We start from the raw sequence: 21,692 nt of genomic DNA, 5'->3' as shown, positions 1-21,692 counted from the left end.
ATCTTTTATTGGGCTGAGGTAATTTTTTTCTATCCATAGTCACTTGAGAGATTTTTAACAATCGCTTTTCTCTAATCCATGGCAACATTTAAACTTACTATCTTTTTATATTGTCTGCTGCTTCTCTGTATCCAACTTGCCAAGAACAATGACCACTACTGAGCCTCTACAAGTACACACACCTGAGAAGAGCAGACCATCACCTGGTATGCAGTTGAGGGCAAATGGCCAACAAGACTGATCAGCAACTTCACAATGTTCCAATCCTGAGAATGAAACCCTTCCATGCCCAGTTGTGTGTTATGGGACTGTGGTTCCTGAAGCTATACATTGTCCTGTTTTGAGAGGAATTAATTCAAATCCCGGTGTTCTACAAGGCTTATGTATGTACAAGAGGCCAATGCAAGTAGCTCATGCCTGAAAACCTACCTACACAGAAGGCTGAGATCTGCTGATCCCAGTTCAAAGGTAACCCAGGAAAGGAAAGTGCAAGAGACTCTTTCCTCCTGTTAATCAACAAAAGGGCAGAAATGGAGATATGACTCAGGTGGAAGAGTGCTGACCTTGAGTAATAAAGCTCAGGCACACACAGACACACACACACACACACACACAAAGTATAAAAATGCACAAAAATTTAGTCATATATGAGTCTTCTTATGGTTGCACATCCTTAGTTGGGGGTGGGGGTGAAATCAAAGCATAAGATTTCAGTATTTCTTTTGAGCTGTATCATTTGTAATTCATATACAGGATTGAAGTTACAACCTATTGGGAATTTACCTGTGTTAGTCATCTCCCCTTCCATGTAACTGGCATTTAATTTCATTTTGGAACTTTCTTCCAGTAATGGTATCTCAAAGTGTATGCTCATTCTCTTTGCATAAGCAAGCACCAAAAGAATAAAAGAAATAACATATTTATAAGATTATTTCTTTGTTGCTTTGTATGTCCCTCCCCCATGGTATAACCACTGGTTTCACTGTATTTGATGTTGGTATGATTTGGGAGGGAACGGGAAAATAAAACAAATCATTTAAATAGGGATACAATGGACCCATTTCAACAATGAGATGTACAAGTTATTATGTAGAAAACAAACTTTATAACTTTGGAGGGGGCGGAGGAAGGAGGATGGGGTGGTGGGACGGGGGGGGGGGGGGAGGATGGGAAGGGATGGGAAGGGGAAACAAAGGAGGAGGCAACAATGCTTGATAAGAAATGTACTCATTATCTTGCCCATGTAATTGTAACCCTTCTGTACAGTATTTTCACATTAAAAAAAGAGAGAGAAAAAGAAATTGCTTAAATAGGGATTTTACAGGTGGACCCATTGCAATAATCAGATGTACAAAACATTATGTTGAAAAATGAAATTTACAACTTTGGTGTTGTGGGTATGGGGGTAAGAGAGGACGGGGAAAGAGGGTCAAAAATAAAGGAAGAGGCAACAATGCTTGATAAGAAATGTATGGTATTTTCCCAATAATAAACTTATTTAAAAAATGATATATACCACATATATGGTATATATGTGCACATCAGAGGGAAACCAGGAGGAGGACAGAGAGACAGAGGGAAATAGGGGACAACATACAACAGTGGGACCTATCAGCTGCGCAGGACATTGATCATAACAAACTAAGCAACTCAATGGCAGCAATGTGAGGGAGGGAATGAGCAGGAAAGAGGGAACAGCTGACACTAAGCAAAAGGAAAGAAATGTATATATCACCTCATGTGGAAGAAATAACTGTACTGTCAAAGCCCATAGAATTAACAAACTTTATAAGCCACAATAAAGATAATTTGCCCCACGAAGTTTAGAATGTGTTTGTGATTATAAGTATCACTTACTTCGTGACTATAACAATCCTGTGAAATTTGTGAAATTTATGTAATCACTTAATCACAATAAAAATTCTTCTAATACATTTTAATAGAAGAAACTTTTTGTGTAACCCATAAGAAAATGTCACAAACAGTGGCCAATAGCAACAGATATGTATGTTCTTCAGGCTCTAGATGGGGTAAGTGGAATATGAATTCCTCTGTACAACTCTGAACCAGCATTCAGTTACTTAGTAGATTCTGATGAACCTTAAGAGAAGACTTAATCTTGAGTGCTTGTTATACTGAGACATGAACACAGCTCTTGCTGGGTCCTGCTATGAGGTGTGGAGTCCTGGCTGTGGCTGCCCACATGGAATGCAGGCAGCACAAGGAGGGTCTAATACAGAGTTAATAACTTTTCCAGGAGCAGACTCTGTAGAAAGATTAAAAATAGATGTTGTAATAGTCTGACTACATAACTGAATGTAACTGGTGTTCTTGTTCATACTGTCTTATAGAAGATAGAGAGAAATATTAAGAATGCTGCTGTTAGTCTGAAGAGTTATGCTGAAGGAGTGTAATCCCATATTTATTATGAAAATGACTGTGTAAAATTTAGTTTTCTCTGCCATTTTTCTCTTTCATTTAGAAATATTATTAATTAAGGAGAATTTTTTCCTCTGGGTTATTTTGTTATGATATAAGTGATCATAAGGAACTTAATTTATTAGGCCCCATATGAAGAACCTTATTTTTTTTTATCACTTGTAGGGATTGAACTCAGGACCTGGGCGCTGATCCTGAGCTCTTTTGCCATTGGAAAACACTCTACCACTTTCAGCCACAGCACCACTTCCAATTTCTGAATGATTAATTGGAGATAAGAGTCACAAGGGGAAATTTCAGCCTGGATTGGCTTTGAACCATGTCCTTAGAACTCAGCCTCAAGAGTAGCTAGGATTACAGACATAAGCCACCAGAGTTTGTCTTATGAAGAACATCTCTAACAGTTGTTGATAACTTGCTCATCAAAAGTTAACTTTGTTTCAGTGATGTCAGATTAACTCGAGTAGGTATTTGATTTCCTTACCTAGATCAGACCACTGTAGTATTGGATAGAAGTCCTGAGAAACAATGGCAAATGAAGTCTGTGCACAGTATCTTTCTCTAGAATAACTAGAAGAGGGCCAATCAAACTAACCTTTCACCAAGACTCCCCTGGACACACATTTGAATTGAATTGGGCCTCTAGTGTTTCAAGTTGCAGGGTCAAGTACACCACATCCTCCCTGCAGATGCAGGCATCAGGGGAGAGGGGTCCTTCTACACACTGCTGGAGCCAGCCTGGTATTTGTGGGTCTTTCCTCCAAACACAGAAGAAATTTAAGTCACTTTCTTCACCAGAGAGATGTCCTTGCCCTCTGCTTTGTTCTTCTCACATTGCTGCACCCACCTGCTGATTTGCATAGTTCTCCCCAAGGAGGACTTTCCAGCCCTAGTTTGACATAAAGGCTCATCTTGACCTTGACTTCACTGATCAAATCTCCTGGATTCTCAGCTAAAATGAGGCTCTGTTATTGTGTTCTGGGTCTCCTAATGCTCTGGATGACTGGTAAGGGCAGAGGGAGATGAGGATGGAAAAGGGGGTTGAGGGTGAGCCCTCAGGGCCACTGCTTCTTGTTTGTATTCTGTTCATGGGTTAGATGCACAGAACTTGTCCTCTAGAATGAGGCAAGTGAAGTTAATTATATGAGAGTGATGAACGTTCTAGATGGAACCAGTTCCTGAGCTTTGGTGACAACTATGACAACTGTGCAGTGGGTAGTATACATGAGATCTAGAACCTCATTTATTATTTTGATATTTGTATATGTTTTGAAATATTGAATAGTTTTAGGATAGAAGGGAAACCATGAAAAGGATTGGGAGTTAATATATAACCACAGAAAAAATTATATAGCACATATAACCTTGTACTTTTCTTTTTTTTTTTCTCTGAGTTTGCTTTATTTTATTGTCAAGGTGATGTACAGAAGTTACAGTTATGTAAGCTCGGTAATAAGTACATTTCTTTTTTTTATTAATTTAATTTTACTTTATTTGTGAACATACTGTACAGAGGGGTTACAATTACATGGGCAGGATAATGCGTACATTTCTTACCAAGCATTGCAGCCTCCTCCATTGGTTTGCCCTTCACATCCCTTCCCAGCCTCCCCCCTCCCCCCAATCCCAATCCTTCTCCTTCCCCCCCTTACCCACCCACCCCCCCGCACCGATGTTGTAAAGCTCGTTTTGGACATGACAACTTGTACTTCTCATTGTTGCAACAAGTCCACCTGTATCCTTAAACAACTGGTTTTCCCCATCTCCTCCACGGGTTATACTGACATCAAATATAGTGAAAGCAGGGGTTATACTGTGGGGGAGGGACTACAAAGCAACAAAGAGATAATCTTATATAAATGTGTTAGAAACACATGCATGAAAGAAAAAAAACATTAAAATACACATCTAAGGGTTCATTTTCCTGACATCACATTATCTGACCTTTTCCGCTTGACTCATACATATACTAGATATTACAAATAAGGGAAACCATGGGACCTACGTTTCTTTGGGCCTGGCTTACTTCACTTAATATAATTTTTTCCAAGTTTTTCCATTTCCTAACAAATGGGGCAATGTCATTCTTTCTGATGGAGGCATAGAATTCCATTGTGTATATATACCACATTTTCTTGATCCATTCATCTACTGAGGGGCATCTGGGTTGGTTCCATATCTTAGCTATGGTAAATAATGCTGCAGTAAACATCGTTGTGCTGGTAGCTTTAGTGTGGTCTTGTTTGTAAACATTAGGGTAAATGCCCAAAAGTGGGATTGCTGGGTCATAGGGGAGTTCTATGTGAAGTCTTTTGAGGAACCTCCATGCTGCTTTCCAAAGTGGTTGAACAAGTTTACATTCCCACCAACAATGAAGTAAGGTTCCTTTCTGTCCACATCCCCTCCAGCATCTGTTGTTGTTAGAGTTCTTGATTTTTGCCGTTCTAACTGGGGTGAGGTGATATCTCAATGTCAACAGAGCTTCAACAAAGAACTTGAAGCCATCAAAGCTGACCAATTAGAAGGAAAAGAGATAAAAAACAAAGTAGAGGGTCTTGACAGCAGGTTAGACCATGCAGAAGATCGAATCTCAGGGATTGAAGACAACCTAGATATTATAGAGAAAGAACATACCACCATCCAAGACAAGTCCAAGAAATATGATAGATCTATCCAACACCTGGAAGACACCATCAGAAGGCCTAATCTAAGGATAATGGGTGTAGAGGAGGACCTAGAAACAGAAGTTAATGGTCTAGGAAATTTGTTTAACAGGATCCTAGCAGAGAACTTCCCAAACATACAAAAAGATAGGCCTATTCAGATACAAGAAGCTTTTAGAACCCCAAATAGACCAGACCAGAATAGGACATCCCACCGTCACATTATAATCCACACAGGATCAACTCAGACCAAGGAAAAGGTCCTTAAAGCTGTCAAGGAGAAAAGGGTAATCACCTATAAAGGGAAACCAATTAGAATTACCTCAGATTTCTCAGCAGAGACAATCAAAGCAAGAAGAGCCAGGAATGATGTATGACATGCCCTAAAAACAAACAACTATCAACCAAGAATACTGTACCCAGCTAAACTCTCCTTCATAACTGAAGGCCAAATAGAAACCTTCCATAGCAAAGAAAAATTGAAACAATACATCTCCACGAAACCAGCCCTACAAAAGATTCTTAAAGATGTACTTTTCATTTATATTAATTTCAGGGTCCAATGGCGATATTATAATGACTCAGACTCCACTCTCCCTGGCTGTCACCCTGGGAGAGACGGTCTCCCTCTCCTGCAGGTCAAGTCAGAGCCTCATAGATAGCGATGGAGATAGCCTTCTTGATTGGTTCCTTCAGAAGCCTGGCCAGTCTCCACAGCGATTGATCTATTGGGCTACCAACCGAGAATCTGGGGTCCCAGACAGATTCAGTGGAAGTGGGTCAGGCACAGATTTCACACTGCAAATCAGCAGGGTGGAGGCTGAGGATCTTGGGGTTTATTACTGCATGCAAAGTATACGTACTCCTCCCACAGTGATACAGTCCTTAACAAAAACATCTCTGTAGGGCTTGGCCCAGCAGTCCTATTACAAAGCCTGTCTGGAGAGCAGCATAGCAAATTCTCTGAACTGAAGCAGTAATCTGAGTTTGGAGGACTTGACAGAAGATGTCATACCAGAGACCTTGTCCAAGTGGGATCTTGGATTACTTCAGCTTCCGGGGACTCCCAGAACCAGAATGTATAATGTTACTGGAAAAGTCAATGTATCACTTATTGCCAAATGTGAAAGACAAAGACAAAATCATCTACCAGCAGCATGCCATTTCTATAGTTTGGAGAGAATTACAGAGTCAAATCCCATGCAGAATGGCTCAAGAAGCAGTAGTAGCTAGGAACTGAAGAATGAGTCACAAAGCCAGGCTTAAAAGTGAGATGGATTTTTGAAATAGGAATGTTACTGAATATCACCAAATAAATAGAACATGTTGGTTACATATAAAAAAATTAATTATATGTCTCAGATATTAAAAGCTTTTTGCTTAATCAACTCATGATTCTGAAAGTCCCATTATTATCATTTTTTAATTGTGAAAATACCATACATAGGGGTTACAATTACATGAGCAAGGTAATGAGTACATTTCTTATCAAGCATTGTTGCCTCCTCCTTTGTTTCCCCTTACCATCCCTGCCTGCTCATCTCCCGACCCCCACAACTGTTGTGAAGTTTATTTTTCGACATAACGTCTTCTTCATCTCATTGTTGCAATTGGTCCACCCATATCCCTATTTAAACAATTTGTTTTTTCCTTCCCCTCCCCAAATCATACCAACATCAAATACAGTGAAAACAGAGGTCTCCTTGGCACAGGCTCATTTTTATTTAACAAAGCTACAAATTGAAGTGTAACACTGCATAATGCTACGTTCCATGTCTGTTTCCTTTGGTCCTCCTCTTATGGAGGCCTTTTCTCACCTGACTCTTAGAGGTTAGAAGATTATGTTCTTCCCTTCCAAAAATCTACCATTAACTGGCAAACAAGCCCCACAATGAGCAAAGCTTCCCCTGAGACTGGAGTATGCATTGGATTTTCTCTCAGAATATGCACAAACCACTCAGACATCCAAAGTAGACCCCTGCTATTTCCCTCAGCACAGGTATCATCTTAGGAAAGGACCATACTTACCAGTTTCTCTATTACATTTAAGTTCTCCTAATCCCTCTGTCACTGATAGATCTAAAATATCTCAACTTCCCCTGGTGGTAAAACATGAAATAGCCTCATAGCCACAGCTCTGCTGGGAGAAGTTCTATAATTACTGAGTCCCAAACAGACAGAAAACATTTATAAAATTATCCACTGTATATCATGAGCTTTACTAGGGAAGCATTTGAATATCTAAAAGAACCACAAACCACACAGAGAGTTGTTTTTAGTGCCAGGGGCAGACAATACTGTCGAACAAATGCTATTTCTGGCAATGCACCCTCTCTGCTCCTGCCAACACCACTCCATGAAGCAAGGCTATGTCAGGTGAGACAGGGCTAATCCATGTGTGTCCTGATTGACCTGAAACTCTCCATATTCCTTCCTGTGTCTCCCTGAGTGATTAGGATTACACATAGCAGTGTCTGTGGTAGAAACAGTCCTTTCATCTCAAATAGCTTATATGTGTATTTCACAGGATGTCACTATCTATCAGTCTTACACCTCACATCTTAAATAAGAATCCTACTTTTAACAGAACTTTGAAGGCATTTTAGGAAAAGAATAAACACAAAACACTCTCCCCTCGTTTACATGGCAGCTAGCCTGTGAGACATCAGTGACACAGTGACCCTGAGATCCCTGTGTGCAGATCAGCTTCTTACTCTATGCACACAACAGATCTTTTTTTAAAATAAGCTTTTTTATTGTGAAAATACTGTACAGAGGGTTTACAATCATATGAACAAGATAATGAGTACATTTCTTATCAAACATTGTTGCCACCTCCTTTGTTTTTTTCCTACCATCCCTGCCCTTCCATCTCCACCACTACATTTCCCTCTCTCCTCACTCACCCCATGCCTAAATTATAAAGTTCATTTTTTGACATAGAGTCATGTACATCTCATGGGTTAAACTGTATCCCAGTTGGAACAATTTGTTTTTACCCTTTAGCTCCCCAAATTATACCAACATCAAATACAGTCAAAACAGGGGTTATACCATGGGGAGGGTCATACAAAGCTACAAGAAAATTACGTGGTACCTGTTAAATACTTTAGACACCATTGCAAGAAAGAAAAAAAAAACACCTGTGTCCCTGTTGTTGGGTTCATTTCGCTGACCTTTACTGCTTGTCTCAGATATATACTAGTTATTGCAAATAAGGGAACCCATGGGAATTATGTTTCTTTGGGCCTGGCTTACTTCACTTAACATATATTTTTCTAAGTCCATTTACTAAAAATGGGGCAATAACATTCTTTCTGGTTGAGGCATAAAATTCCATTTTGTATATATACTACATTTTCTTGATCCATTCATCTCGTGAGGGGCATCTGGGTTGGTTCTGTACCTTAGGTATGGTAAATAATGCTGTATTAAAAACATGTGCTGGTAGCTTTAGTATCGTCTACACAAGAGATCTTTATGTTTATGATTCCTACCTGAGACCCAGGGCATAACAGTATTATTAAACAAATCATTTTTTAAATTTAATTTTATTTTTTATTGTGAAAATACTGTACAGAGGGGTTACAATAACATGGGCAAGATAATGAGTACATTTCTTATCAAGCATTGTAGCCTCCTCCTTTGCTTCCCCTTCCCATCCATCCCCACATCCCCCCACCCTTATTACACAAATTGTGAAATGGTTGATCTCCACTCTCATATCCACTCTTCTTTCCTCCTGAAACATAGCCATTCCTAAAATGTCTTGGTCTCAAACCAAGGTTTCAGGACGTCGTGTGCACCAGGAGTGGATGTTTATCAAGAGACAGGTCCACCTTCAAAGTTCCTCTAATTAAATGAAGGTAAATAGAAAGGCATGAGTTTTACAGTTTCATCATAACTTCCTTTGGCTTCAGAAGTATCATATTTCAGGCCTCAGATACATCATAACTGGGGTCGAAGTTCGTGAATCTCTCAAATCCAGATCCACATGCAGTTCATTTAGTGAAGGATGATGAAGAGAACTCTGACTTTGGCAGGGACTTTCCCTGTGTGTGAGCTTCTGACTTTGAGGAGCAGTGTTATTTTGTGTGCCTGCAGCAGCTGCTTGGACTCACAATGATGAGAGGTTGATTCGCTGTCATGTAAATGTCCTGCTAGTGGCTCCCCAGATGTGACATTCTGCACTAGGGTGGACAGTGTCCCCACATGCTGGTCCTGATGTGGGAGCCTTCCTCACTGCGCTCTCACTTCACTGTCTGTGGCAGTTTTTCCTTCCTTCCCATGCTAAGGATGTCTTCTCCATTCCTTGTGGCTTCATTGCCTTGCTCACCCTTTACTGTGTTTCATTTCATCAAATCTGAACCTGCTGGGACCACAAGTTCTAGCCTAGTTACTAAAAAATGTTATTCTGAATTGGAAGAGACAATAGCATAAGAACATGAAGGTTTATGAAGCAGAAGAGACTGAAGTAGATGTGAGTTCTTAGTTTAGGGAACATCTTATCTTTAAGGGGGGTCTTTTTGGGCTATTGATAGGAGACAGGAATGTTACCTGAGAAATTTGGAGACTGCTAGCTCAGAAATTCATGAAGATCACCAAGCTACATATTTAGCCATGTCTTTTAAATCTTTCCAACCCTGCTGACTTTCATGTGCCCTGAGCACAGACCACTGCCCTGAGAACTTATTCAGAGGCTGCTCACACCCTATGCAGGAGAAGGTTCCACTCAACAAAAAACCTGGACATGAAGGCCCCTGCTCAGCTCCTGGGGCTCCTGATGCTCTGGCTCCCAGGTAAGGAAGAATAATGCTGGAGATTACCCTTCTCATATTAACAGAGCAGCTTGAGGCTTCATGGAAGTACTTGGATAATATCATTAATTCAATGACTAATTGTTTTAATGTTTCCAATGTCAGGTGCTTGTTGTGATGTCCAGTTGACCCAGTCGTCATCCCTGTCTACGTCTCTGGGAGAGAAGCACCATTACTTGCAAAGCAAGTCAGATCATTAGCAATTATTTACATTCTTACCAGCAGAGAGCAAGGAAAGCTCCAAAGGTCCTGATGTATTTTGCACCTACTTGGCAATCTGGGGTCCCATGGAGGTTCAATGGAAGTGGATCTGGCACAGAGTTCACTCTCAGCATCAGCAGCCTGCAGCCTGAAGATTTTGCCACTTACTACTGTCAGCAGGGTAATTAGTTACCTACCCCTGTGACACCAGTCAGAACAAAAACCTCCCAGGGAAGCAGAAGTGAGAGCCTGGGTTGCCCCATTTGCTTACCCTGGTGCTTCCAACTGCTGACAGAACATCTCAGATGCAGCCCCATTTTTAAGGTCACTGGAAAGCATTGGGAGATTGCATACCTTAACTGTCTGTCCTGCTCATCCCAAGCAGCACACACCTGACACTGCCTCTTCTGTGACTTACAAAGAACACTGCTCTGTACTCATGTATGTTCCAGTCTGTCCTAAAATTCTGCAGTCTGTCAATAACGAAGCCATTCTATATATGTCAGGGCAGGTTTTTAAAGGCAAGGAAAAATACCTTGTGCAAAGCATTTTGAAAACTACTTTTTTAAAAAAAAATAGTGGTTAAAATTTTTTAATTCAATTTTGAATTTCCATGGAATAATTTTATTTGAAGTAAAATATGATGTTTGGGAATGCTAAATAATGTAATAAACAAGTGAGTTGAGTACCTTCAACATTTATCAACTTCCTCTCAGGAAATTTTATTTCCAGCAAATGTATTTTTTTAAATACTCATTTCAACTCTTATGTCAAAACATACAACATTTTAATCTAGTTCTCAGAAAATTTTATTTGATACTGAGTACCATATAATTGTTCTAAACTTTCGAAAGTTTAGTGGAAAAATAAGTTTTTAAATAACTTCAGAAAATATCAAGAAAAAATTAACTAATACTTTGTATCATGTTTTGGAAGGTTTGAACATGTGTTTGTTTTTTTTTTTTTTTTCTTGTGCTTGATCTTAGAAGTGTTATTCAGAGAGCAGATAACAAAAGCACCCTTGGCTTCTGGCCTAGTTCACATAAATCCAAACTGAAGAATGGAAATAAATATATGTGAATAAATAAAATGCATTTAAGACACTTGTGGAGTCATGCACTAGGTACAGTTACATAGTGACCCATATTATATCTATATTTATCAGAGTAATCAGAAGTGACATCCATATATCCTACAGACATACTGAGAGTCATAAGTTCACATTTAGTAATTAACATGCATTCTTACACATGGAAATGTATATGGAAGGGAGGAGCTGGATTGGGAGGGATGGTTCAGAATGATGAAAGGCTGATAGGTAAAGAAGAATTGCATTTATAACCTCATATGTTTAATGGAAATCATTTTATACAACTCCTTATAGATATTAAAAATAGAATTTTAGACATGAGAGGTGTATCGAATTCTCACTTGTCCACACTCTCACCTCTGTCCAAGTTCCTTGCATATTGTGGATCGATAGGATTGAGTCCCTTCCACCTTCCAATCTTATATGTGATTACAAGAGGTCTCATCTCATTCAGAATATAAACAGGAATGTAGAGAGGGAGAGGAGTGCTGGGAAATGTATTTCCTGAAGAGACTATGCTGATGGGATCCCACAGCTGATGACCCAGTGAAGTCACCGCCCAACTCTCAGAATATATCTAGGAGGGCCTTGCCAAATACCAGGTACACACATGCCTCTTCCTATTAGCAACTTGTAACCATAGCAAGAGTCTCCATTCATGGAAAATGAGATGTTTTCATGAAATATGTAAGGGGCCATTCTCAAATAGAAATATTTCTTGACAAAAGGAAGCAAACACAACTAAACATGTATGTAGTATTATTTTCTTTCCTACTCAGAATGTGTTCAGAATTCAGGATCATCAAAAGCATCCCTGAGAGCATGTTACAAATACAATATTACAAATCCACTTCACATCTACTGAGTGTTAATCTTCCCTTCAGCAAGTTAACAACTAATCTCTGTATGGATTAGGAAGTTGTATTTTGAAGAAGAAAAGTGTCATTGGTAGAGAGATGCTTTGTAATCCTCAATTAGCCTATTAAGAGCACTTCTATTTAAACCAAATTTCTCTCTCTCACACACACATCTGTGCACACACACACAAACATGACACACCTGTGTCAGTCCTTTAACAAAGTAGCTGACATAAACTCTGAATAAAGAAGAGTTTGTTTAACTCATAATTTTAGATGCAGAATGTCCCTGATGCTGTATCTTCATCTGTCTTTACTCTGAAGACTCTCTTACATGTGGTACAATATGTTGTGTTAATAAAGAGAGAACCAGTTGTAATTTGAGCTGGCCAAGCTTATGGTTGTCTTCCTTTGATAGCAGGTGACTATTATGAGAACTGCCTCACAGCATGAGAGTATCTTTAACCCTCTGGTGAGCAGTGGTATAACCTCCAATCCAATAATATAATCACTTCCCACAAGTCACCTCTTCCATTGGCCAGGTTCATCCATTGGGGCAGCAGTACAAACATCCTGCATGTGATCTTCCTTCCCTCAGGTGAAGTAGAGACTAAAATCTCTGAGAAAAATAAATAGAGACTGGTTAAATTAGATTGGGACTGGAGACATTCAGAGATTTTATGTTAATATAAGATAACCAACATTTTATATATATATATATATATATACTATATATATATATATATAGTATATATATATATACCATTTCAAGTAGTTACAAAAAGTGGTCTCACCTCAGTATGTCAATTTATAAGTACATTATATTTTGATCCTTTCACCCTTCCATTAATCTCCAGAGTAAACTTTAAGAAGTCCTTTGATCAATTTGCTGTACAAATACATTGTTTAGAATGACAAGATAAAAACTGTTACATTGAATTCACACTTTCAAGTGCAATAATTTCTCCCATTATGTTAAAAGACCATTAGGTTACTTACTACCTATAAGAGAAAATTTTGTTATCCTTGTCAATTCTATACCCTACATCTAATATGAAGATCCTGGCAAATAGAGGTCCTAGCATCCCTAAGAGATAACTTGGTAACTATGGTATGCATCTTCATCTAGCTCAACTCTGTGCTTTTATTGGTCAACTATTTTGAGAATCAGTGCTGCTAATGCTTGACACTGTGTCTTTCTCTAGACTAGATGAAGGAGGAATGAAGTACCCAGGTACAATGTCCATTCCTTTCCTAGAGTCTCTCCTGGACATAAAGCTGCATATCATTGGGCCTCTGATGCTGTTTTACGGTAGTGGGGTGAAGTGCACCCTGTTTTTCCCTCAGTTCCAGATATTATAAGTGGAGTCCTTCTTTCCATGCTGCAGGCATCATGGATTTTATTGGTTGTCACCAAGTATAGAACACATCTGCTGCTACTTTTCTCAGAAGAGCAAGCCTTACCTCCCCTTCACTCTTCTCACACTGTTGCCCCAACCTGGGTATTTGCATACTGCTTCCTAAGGAGGACCTTCCTTTCTAAATCTGAGATAAAGGCTCAGCTCTGAACTTGCCTTGACCTGTCAAAACTCCTCATTTTATTCCTAAAAATGATATGGATATTTAAAAAACAATGGGTAAAAGGAAAAATTAAAAAATGCAAAATGTAAGAATATATATAATATATTGTAATTCACTTATGGAAACATGTAAGGAATAGTTAGCATTCACTTTATCCATATTAGAGTAATATTTGATGTATTACACAATAATATATAGCAATGTATAAATAGAGAAATAAAAATTATATTTTAATAGTTAATACAGATTTAACAAATATGATTAATTCACAGTTAACAAATAGGCATACTTATACATAATTGGTATATGTTTATATGGGTCAACTATAAAACATGTGCCTAAATTTATATATTTATTCTGTGCATAGGTACACATCTATGTATGTATACAGATGTGTACAAATGGATACATCTGTATGTGTATATAGATGTGTATATATGGACATATAAATGTCCCAGTGTAGCTGCATAAACATGTAGCTAAAATATACAAGAGAGAGATTATCACAATTCCAATGAAACATAGTATATCGTTTGCAGAGACCGTCTTAAAGAAAGACATGTAAGAACACACAGCATGTAGACTTTTGAGGAAACAAGTATATATGGTTTAATACTCTTCTTTCTATACTCATATTTTCTTTGAAAGGTTCATGGAAACAGAAAAAGTTCTGATGATCTTTTATGATGGTTCTCTAGGTTGGATTGCTTGGAGATGAAAAAATATACTTCTGGACCTGGCTGTGAGAGATTCTTTAGAGAGAATTGACTAAGAGAGAAGACCCACACTATTATACACAGCCCCTTTCAAAGGACTGAGTTTTAATCAAATGAAAGGGAAAGGAAGATGTAGCCACCAAGTAGAACATATCCTCTGCTTCTTGGGTGCCATGTTGTGAGCTTCACTAAACTCTGCTCACATGGTAGACTGGAATTTATGATCTAAGAGTTGCAATCAAGTACTCTGCCCTTTATTTTGCTTTTACTGAGGTCTTAGCAACAACAAGGAAAAGCTAAGTAACACATCTTCATAACTTAGGCCCTAGCTTACTTTCTAACCAATGATGGAAGATGAATTAGGCACCAGAAGCATTTGGGGTCCCCAGCACTGAATTGAGAGAAATGACTATTATTTGTAGTGGTAATAATATGTTGAGGTAGATTTTTTTTTAAGTCAGAGTTTCAGTGTGGGAATGTATGTATTAGTGAAGCAAAGTCATTAAACATGAATCCATGAACTCATGGACTGGATTTATCCTCAGGAGTGTGAGATGTGGATGTAAACAGCTCAAGAAAGCTGCAGGCCAGGAGGAGGATTCTGAGCAATCATGACTGGGTGCTATAATCTCAGAGCAGGAGGAAAGGGACAGCTCTTCTCTGCAAGAGATCACTGTTTAGAGAATCCCAGTAGCCAGGGTTCATCCTACTGGCTCCATCTTCCATCCACTCTTGGAAAGGGTTCCAGAACTTCTGCCTTGACTTTTCAAAGTTTGTGAACAAATCCATATCCTGAGATAAATCATCTTGTGCTGAGCACACTTCACAACTGTGATTAAGAACAGTGACAAATCCACAGGGAGAGCAACCGGCTCCTTTCCTTCCAATTAGAATACTTTCCCAGCAGACAGTGTCCAGGAAGCCAACATTAGCTATCTTGCAAGCCATCAGTACTCAAGCCACACAAGCACAAGGTGAGCCACTGGTTCTCCCCACCTGTACCATGTCATGCAACAAATAGTGATTAATTTTCCTGCACCACTTCAGCCCTCCACATGCAGTCAGTGATTAATATTTAGTAAAATACCAGGATTTGGCATGGAGAGATTTGGGAATCTCTGTGCAGCTTTTGCTTCTTGTTTCTCTATCTTCACCTGTGTGGACTTACTAGCTCTTATTGGTCAAATTATCACTGGCAACACACACACACACACACACACACACACACACACACACACTCAGATATAGACAGAGAGATAGTCACACATGCACAAAACTTCCATCTTATCTGAATTTATTCCATAGAAAAGTTAAAAACACATCTCAAAATATAATTTATATCTCTTCCTGAAAAAAGAATCCTGGGGTTCATTTAGCTTAGCATCATCTTGGATGGTCATATGTACATAGTTTTTTTTAGCTTTTCTGCTTTTCTGATAAAAATATCCTAGATGTATCCTAATTATTGCAAATGAGGGAAACCTGAATCCTAAGATATAGACACAAGAGGTATTTCTATGTTGTTGTTTTTAATGTACTATATGATTTTTTTTCTTTTGTATGTTCTTCCCCCCTATAGTATATACCCTGTTTTCACTGTACTGATTTTATTACCCTGAATTTTGTATATACATTTGTCTAATTTGGGGAGGGGAAAGGGAATAACAAAATTCTGAAAAAGGACACAGGATGACCCATTGCAACGATGATATCCACAAGACTCAATATTGGAAATGAACTTTAGAACTTTGGGGTGGGAGGTCTGAGGAAGGGAAGGGATAGTAGGAGAAAAACAAAGGAGGGAGTAACAATGCTTGACAAGAAATGTACTCATTACCTTACTCATGTAAATGTAACCCCTTTGTACAGCATTTTTACAATAAAGTCAAATTAAAATTTAATTAATAAAAAATTTAAAAAATCCTGGTTTTAAAACATTTAATGTTAGAATAATACCACTAGATGGCAGTGAAAGCCCACAGTATATATTAAAAGAGCTATCTAGTTAAGTTTTCTATGGAAATCACAGAGTTTAGTGTTTTATCATCAACAAAGAGTCTCCAGGCTTGGGTATTTGACTAAGACCAGGGACACTCAGAAGGAGCTGTCGGCAGGCTGAATTGTGGGGGAATGTCTTCTGTTTTTGGAATTTAGAGACTGGAAGCTTGGCTTTGCCTCTTTTTCCTGCCTTATTTATCAGCAAAGGCCACCTTTCAAGGAGATGTGTCCTTGGAGAAGTCTGTAACAGTGAGTGAGGTGATGTGAGGTGCCTGAGACTGTAGCAAGTCCTGTAGTGCTAGTGTCTTGAGGAGATGTGGCCCTGGATGGCTCTGTCTCTGTCTCTGTCACAAACATCAAAGTCCTTGTGAGGTCATTACAAGAAAGTGAACAGACAGGAAGAGTTTAAAACAGATGACAGTCTAGACTTCCCGGCTTCCAGAACTTTGATTTTAAAACTATTCCGTAAATATGTATACCAGCGTAAGATATCTGTGTTCTCCATGGCAGTGCAGGGAAACTAAGTCACAAAACCAGCTCTCCCTGAGCAGGATCAGCCTTAGGAATTGACATGTAGTTTGGACATGTAGTTGCAGACTTGCTTCTCTTCTTCCTGCTTTTCCAGCCATGGTGAGGAAGCAGGACTCAGGCTCCATTCTCAGTGAGCTTGAATTCAAGAATGTTGCCTAACAGTTGAAGGTGTAACCCGGCTTAGTTTATGGATCAGAATCAGAAAAACGTCAACTAAATTGGATGCATTACTGGTATTGTTTGTAGATGTACATACACTTTTTCTTCTGTAAGCGACTGAGAAGATCCTTTTTATCCTAACATTCTTTTCTCTACATGGCCCTCAGCTCAGACTTTATCATGCCTCTCCTGACTTGTAAATGACATACCTATATACTCTGGGGTGACAGGGTTGTGCCATTCCTTTGGATTCACATAGGAAAGAGAAGGCTATCTAGGTAAAATAAAAAAGCAGTATGTATGTATGCATTTGTGCATTTCATTTGTTTATTTTTATTATAATAGTTTTCCTTGTAGAGATGTTTCATCTCCTTGGTTATGCTTATGTATTCTTACTTTTGAGGAAATACTTTCATAATTTCAGTTTTCCTCATTTATTATCATGTTGAGAATAGTTTTGCTTCATATTTTGGGGGGTGCTGAGGTAATTTTTTTCTATCCCTTGTCAATTGAGAGATAATTTATCAATCACTCTTCTCCAATTCATGGCAACATTTTAACTTATTATCTTTTTATATTTTCTAGTGCTTCTCTGCATCCAACTTGCCAAAAACAATGACCACTACTGAGCCTCTACAAGTGCATGACACCTGGGAAGAGCAGACCATCACCTGATTTGCAGTTGAGGGCAAATGGCCAGCAGGACTCATCAGCAAATTCACAATGATCCAATCCTGAGAATGAAACCCTACCATGCCTGGTTGTTTGGCAAGGAGAGCTATACTTGGTCCTGTTTTGAGAAGTATAAATTCAAATCCTGGTATTCTACAAGGCTTATGTATCTACTAGAGGCCAGTGCGGGTAGCTCATGCCTGAAAAGCTACCTAAACAGAAGGCTGAGACCTGCTGATCCCAGTTCAAAGACAGCCAAGGAAAGGAAAGTGCAAGAGACTCTTTCCTCCAGTTAACCAACAATTACAGAAATGGAGATGTGGCTCAGGTGGAAGAGTGCTGACCTTAAGTACAAAAGCTCAGGGCCATGGCCCAGACCCTGAGTTCAAGTCCCAAGACACACACACACACACACACACACACACACATACACACACACACACAAACACACACAAAGTTAAAAAAATGCACAAAAATTTAGTCATATTTGAGTCTTCTTATGGTTGCTCATCCTTGGGGCAGGGGAAATAAAAGGGTTTCTTTTGATTTATATCATTTTGATTTATATCATTTCTTTTGATCTATATCATTTATAACTCATATACATGATTGAAGTTACAACCTAATGGGAAATTACCTGTGTTAGTCATTTCCCCTTCCATGTGATTGGCATTTAATTTCTATTTGGAACTTTCTTTCAGTCCTGGTATCTCAAAAAGTATGCTCATTCTCTTTGCGTAAGCAAGCAGCAAAGGAATAAATGAAATAATTTACAAATAACATATTTATAAGATGATTTCTTTGTTGCTTTGTATGTCACTTCCCTATGGTGTAACCCATGTTTTCACTGTATTTGGTGTTGGTATAATTTAGGAAGGAGAAGGGAAAAAAAACAAATTGTTTAAATAGGCATACATGTGGCCCCACTGCAATAATGAGATTTACAAGACGTTTTGTCAAAAAATGAAATTTGCAACTTTGGTGCTGAGGGGGAATAAGGTGGGTGGGTAGGATGGGGGGAAAGTGGAGGAGAAAGGAATGGATGGGAAGTGGAAACAAAGGAGGAGGCAACAATGCTTGATAAGAAATGTACTCATTTTTTTCTTTCATGCATTTGTTTCTAACGCATTTATAAGATTACCTCTTTGTTGCTTTGTAGTCCCTCCCCCACAGTATAACCCCTGCTTTCACTATATTTGATGTCAGTATAACTTGTGGAGGAGATGGGGAAAAACCAGTTGTTTAAGGATACAGGTGGACCTGTTGCAACAATGAGAAGTACAAGTTGTCATGTCCAAAACGAGCTTTACAACATTGGTGCGGGGGTGGGGGGGTGGGGGGGAAGGGAGGGAAGGAGAAGGATTGGGATTGGCGGGGAGAGGGGAGGCTGAGAAGGGATGTGAAGGGTAAACAAAGGAGGAGGCTGCAATGCTTGGTAAGAAATGTACGCATTTTCCTGCCCATGTAATTGTAACCCCTCTGTACAGTATGTTCACAAATAAAATAAAATTAAAAAAAAAGAACTGTACTCATTACCTTGCTCATGTAATTGTACCCCTCTGTATGGTGTTTTTACAATAAAAACATATTTAAAAATAATATATACCACATATATGGTATATATGTGCACATTAGAAGGAAACTAGGAGGACGACAGAGAAACAGAGAGAAACAGGGGAAAACATACGACAGTGGGATCTATGAGCTGCACTGGACATTGATCAAAGTGAACTAAGCAACTCAATGGAAGCAATGGGAGGGAGGGAATGAGCAGCAAAGAGGGAACAGCTGACACTAAGCAAAAGGAAAGAAATGTATATATCACCCCATGTGGAAGAAATAATTGAGTTGTCAGAGTTCATAGAATTAACAAACTTTATGAACAATGATAAAGATAATTTATCCCACACATTCTTGTGTTTGTGACTATAAGTATCACTTACTTTGTGACGATAAGTATTACCATCCTGTGAAATTCATTTAATCACTTAATCACAATAAAAATTTGCTACAAAATAAGTTTAATAGAAAAAAACTTTTTGTGTAACCCATAAGAAAATGTCACATACAGTGGCCAATAGCAACAGATATGTATGTTCTTCAGGCTCTGGATGTTGTAAGTGGAATATTTATTCCTCTGTACAACTCTGAACCAGTTTTCAGTTTCTTAGTAGCTTATTATGAAGCTTTAGGGAAGACTTAAGCTTGAGTCTTTGTTATACTGAAACATGAACACAGCTCTTGCTGGGTCGTGCTATGAGGTGGAGTCCTGGCTGTAGCTGCCCACATGGAATGCAGGCAGGACAAGGAGGGTCTAATACAGAGTTAATAACTTTTCCAGGAGCAGGCTCTGTAGAAAGATTAAAAATAGATGTTGCAAGAGTCTCACTAACTAACTGAAAATAACTGGCATTTTTGTCCATTCTGTCTTATAGAAGAGAGAGAAATATTAAGAATGCTGTTGTTAGTCTGGTGAAGAGTTATGCTGAAGAATTGTCATTCCATATTTACTGATTGTGAAATGGACTATGGAAAATTTAGTTTTCTCTGTCATTTTTCTCTTTCATTTAGAAATGTTATTAGTTCACACTCTGTAAGGAGGATTTTATGCTTTGGGTTATTTTGTTTTGACACAAGTGATCATAAGAACTTAATTTATTAGGCCCTCTATGAAGGACCTTTTTTTTTTTATCACTTGTAGGGATTGAACTCAGGACCTGGGTGCTGATCCTGAGCTCTTTTGCCCAAAGCTAACACTCTACCACTTCCAGCCACAGGACCACCTCCAATTTCTGAATGATTAATTGGAGATAAGAGTCACAAAGGGAAATTTCAGCCTGGACTCGGTTTGAACCATGTGTTCAGAACTCAGCCTCCACAGACATGAGCTACCAGTGTCTGGCTTATAAAGAACATCTCTAACAGTTGTTGATAACTTGCTAATCATAAGTTAACTTTGTTTCAGTGATGTCAGATTAACTCAAGTATGTATTTGATTTCCTTTCCTAGTTGTAACCACAGTGGTATTGGATAGAAATTTTGAGAAACAATGGCAAATGAAATCTGTGTACAGTATCTTTCTCTAGAATAACCAGAAGAGGGCCAATAAAATCGACTCTTCCTCAAGACTCTCCTGGACACACATTTCAATTGAATTAGGCCTCTAGTGTTTTAAGTTGACAGGGTCAAGTACACCACATCCTCCCTGCAGATCTAGGCATCAGGGGAGAGGGGTCCTTCTACATACTGCTGGAGCCAGACTATTATTTGTGGGTCTTTTCTCCAAACACAAAAGAATTTTTTTTAATTTAATTTTATTTTGTGAACATACTGTACAGAGGGGTTACAATTACATGGGTAGGATAATGCGTACATTTCTTACCAAGCATTGCAGCGTCCTCCTTTGGTTTACCCTTCACATCCCTTCCCAGCCTCCCCACTCCCCCCCAATCCCAATCCTTCTCCTTCCCCCCCTTACGCTCCCCCCCCCCCCCCCGCACCGACGTTGTAAAGCTCGTTTTGGACATGACAACTTGTACTTCTCATTCTTGCAACAGGTCCACCTGTATCCTTAAACAACTGGTTTTTCCCCATCTCCTCCACAAGTTATACTGACATCAAATATAGTGAAAGAAGGGGTTATACTGTGGGGGGAGGGACTACAAAGCAACAAAGAGGTAATCTTATAAATGCGTTAGAAACACAAGCATGAAAGAAAAAAAACATTAAAATACATATCTAAGGGTTCATTTTCCTGACATCACATTATCTGACCTTTTCCGCTTGACTCATACATATACTAGATATTGCAAATAAGGGAAACCATGGGACCTATGTTTCTTTGGGCCTGGCTTACTTCACTTAATATATTTTTTTCCAAGTTTTCTATTTCCTAACAAATGGGGCAATGTCATTCTTTCTGATGGAGGCATAGAATTCCATTGTGTATATATACCACATTTTCTTGA

General features: G+C 38.8%; 1 pseudogene and 1 gene segment (V, D, J or C); one reads left to right on the top strand and one right to left on the bottom strand.

Moving 5' to 3' along the window:
• Positions 1–21,692, bottom strand: part of LOC122116639 — a 1,030,500-nt pseudogene that overhangs the window by 831,169 nt on the left and 177,639 nt on the right.
• Positions 3,386–6,183, top strand: LOC122116647. The segment is given in 2 exon segments: positions 3,386–3,445; positions 5,659–6,183. Coding segments are annotated over 2 exon segments (399 nt in total).

This window comes from Dipodomys spectabilis, unplaced genomic scaffold (assembly GCF_019054845.1).
Source record: "Dipodomys spectabilis isolate Male_0828 unplaced genomic scaffold, ASM1905484v1 ptg000137l, whole genome shotgun sequence".
Taxonomy (NCBI): domain Eukaryota; kingdom Metazoa; phylum Chordata; class Mammalia; order Rodentia; family Heteromyidae; genus Dipodomys; species Dipodomys spectabilis.
This window is presented reverse-complemented; position numbering and strand designations above follow the sequence as displayed.